The following is a 2160-nucleotide window of genomic DNA, read 5'->3' as shown; positions in this document are numbered from 1 at the left end:
TACAGATCAGTTCACACAATCATTGACGTAGGCTGCATTATGGGACATAATTTATGGCTTTGTCAATCAACATAGAAGAGACAAAGCGCAAGTTCAACAGCAAACAGGACTTTTTCAGCACGTATCAAACCAGGCTAGCCCGATGAACGCCTGTGTAAATGGACAAAACACTCTCATCACAGCAGGGTGACTTCTTTGGACTTGCGAGTGCTATGGTGTGGTTGTGAAGTGCACTCATGCTGCGTTCAAGAGCGTGGGGTAGGTCTACGTCCCGTAGTAGTCTATATTTTAATTTAACGTCTTTAATGGTAAGAGATCGCACAGGGATGGATAATGAGCGTTGTTTAAGATTAAATTGCAATGCCTTCAGATATGAGACCCCCTCAGATTTTTTACTTTGTTGCTTTCACTGGACATGCCAGTCCTCACTCTATGGGAGCTCGGCTCCCTCTGGCTCCCACGTAATTCGAGCACTGCAAGAAACCAGATTAGATTGAGGGTGCCTTCTGCAGTTATTGGTAACATCAATGCCCTGTATGCTACATAAAAATCCAGAGTTGGTAGAAAGGGGGAAAGTAATCTTTTAATCAGTGTTTGTAGTACATATTTCCACCCAACCAGAGGCCAAGTCACAACTAATTACTTGACTGAACAGTCACCTTATAAAGGTATAACTACATTTCATTCCACTATAAAACTATGAAGTATGAACCAGTTAAAGTGACAGTGGCATTTGTAGATATTGATCAGCTTTTGTAAAAAAAGGATTTTGAATAGTTTTATGACCTGTATTTCACTACAATCTTATGTCATAACTTGGTTTAATGAATATGCTCCATAACATGCTTACGGTGGCTCTGACTGTCATCTTGGAATAGGAGCAATGGAGAAGTTTTTGTTCTTTTTTATACTGAACCATTGGGCCAGTGCCTGTTTGATCTCTTTTGTTCTGAAGCAGTAGATGAAGGGGTTGACAAGGGGGGGAAACAGGCTATAGAAAAGGATAAGTGTGATACGAAGGTCTATGTTTATATAGAGACCAGCCACATTGAAAATATAGACGATGCATCGTGGTAGATAGTAAAGAATGATTATACAAAGCTGAGTGGTGCAGGTGGAGAAGGCTTTCCACCGGCCTGTTGAACTGGCTATTCTTGTAACACTGAAAATGATATGAATGTATGAGTAGATGATAAAAGCTAAGGGTATCAGAAGCACCAACATAGCTAATATGAAGGCAACCAGTGTAGCAAACCCGTGGTCAGCACATGCCTGTGTAACCATAGAATGATGATCACAATAACACTGAAAAATTTTGTTAGGCCCACAGTATGGCAGCCTGTAGTCATAGACAGAGAAGATAGCAGGGGTAACAAAAGAGAAAACCCAGGCAACGCTATTGAGGATGGCCATGGTCTGATTTTTCATGAGCACAGGGTATCTGAGAGGATAACATATGGCCATATAACGATCCAGAGCCATAATCCCCATGATGTAAGAGTTCACAGTTCCAAAGGTGTGAATCAGGAACATTTGTGAGAAACAGACATTGAAGGTCATAAATCTGTCATCAAACCAGTACCGTGAAATTATCTTGGGTAGAGCAACAGTACTGAATCCTATGTCAGACAGAGCCAAACTCAACATGATAATGTACATAGGTTTATGGAGGCTGGGCACATGCACAAATGTTACCACTAAAAGAGAGTTCCCTACAACTGTGATGACATAAACAAGACAGAAAATGAATGCCACCAGGCCATAATAATCAGGATGAAGTCCAGGAAAGCCCACCAGAATAAACTCTTTTATTCTGAATTCTGTGTCGTTCTTTCCCTTCCACATTCTGTTGAAACATGAGAACATTGAATAGATAATTGATACACTTGCAAAAATATTTGGACACGCCACTAAATGTGAATAGTGGTATTGATAATAAGTAAGATGAAAAGGTTTCCAAATACTTCTGTAAAGAGAAAACATACTAATTTATCAGTGATAACAACACTTAACCTGGTTTGTCTGTAATTTAAACCAGAGGCTTACCACTCATATGATACCATAACATTAGAACACTAAATAGTCATCCATGCACTTGCAACGATATTTAGACACAGGTCACACATCACTTACATGTGAATTGTTGTATTGATAAAAAGT

General features: G+C 39.7%; 1 protein-coding gene across 1 annotated transcript; it reads right to left on the bottom strand.

The window, feature by feature from the left end:
- Positions 1-864: 864 nt before the first annotated feature.
- Positions 865-1845, bottom strand: LOC121709107 (olfactory receptor 2AT4-like). The gene has a single exon (XM_042092183.1). It carries the CDS (start codon positions 1843-1845, stop codon positions 865-867), a length of 981 nt encoding a protein of 326 aa, XP_041948117.1.
- Positions 1846-2160: the final 315 nt, after the last annotated feature.

The sequence above is a fragment of the Alosa sapidissima genome, chromosome 5 (assembly GCF_018492685.1).
Source record: "Alosa sapidissima isolate fAloSap1 chromosome 5, fAloSap1.pri, whole genome shotgun sequence".
Lineage (NCBI taxonomy): Eukaryota > Metazoa > Chordata > Actinopteri > Clupeiformes > Clupeidae > Alosa > Alosa sapidissima.
Note: the sequence above shows the minus strand (reverse complement) of the source record. Positions and strands in the feature narration are given on the sequence as shown.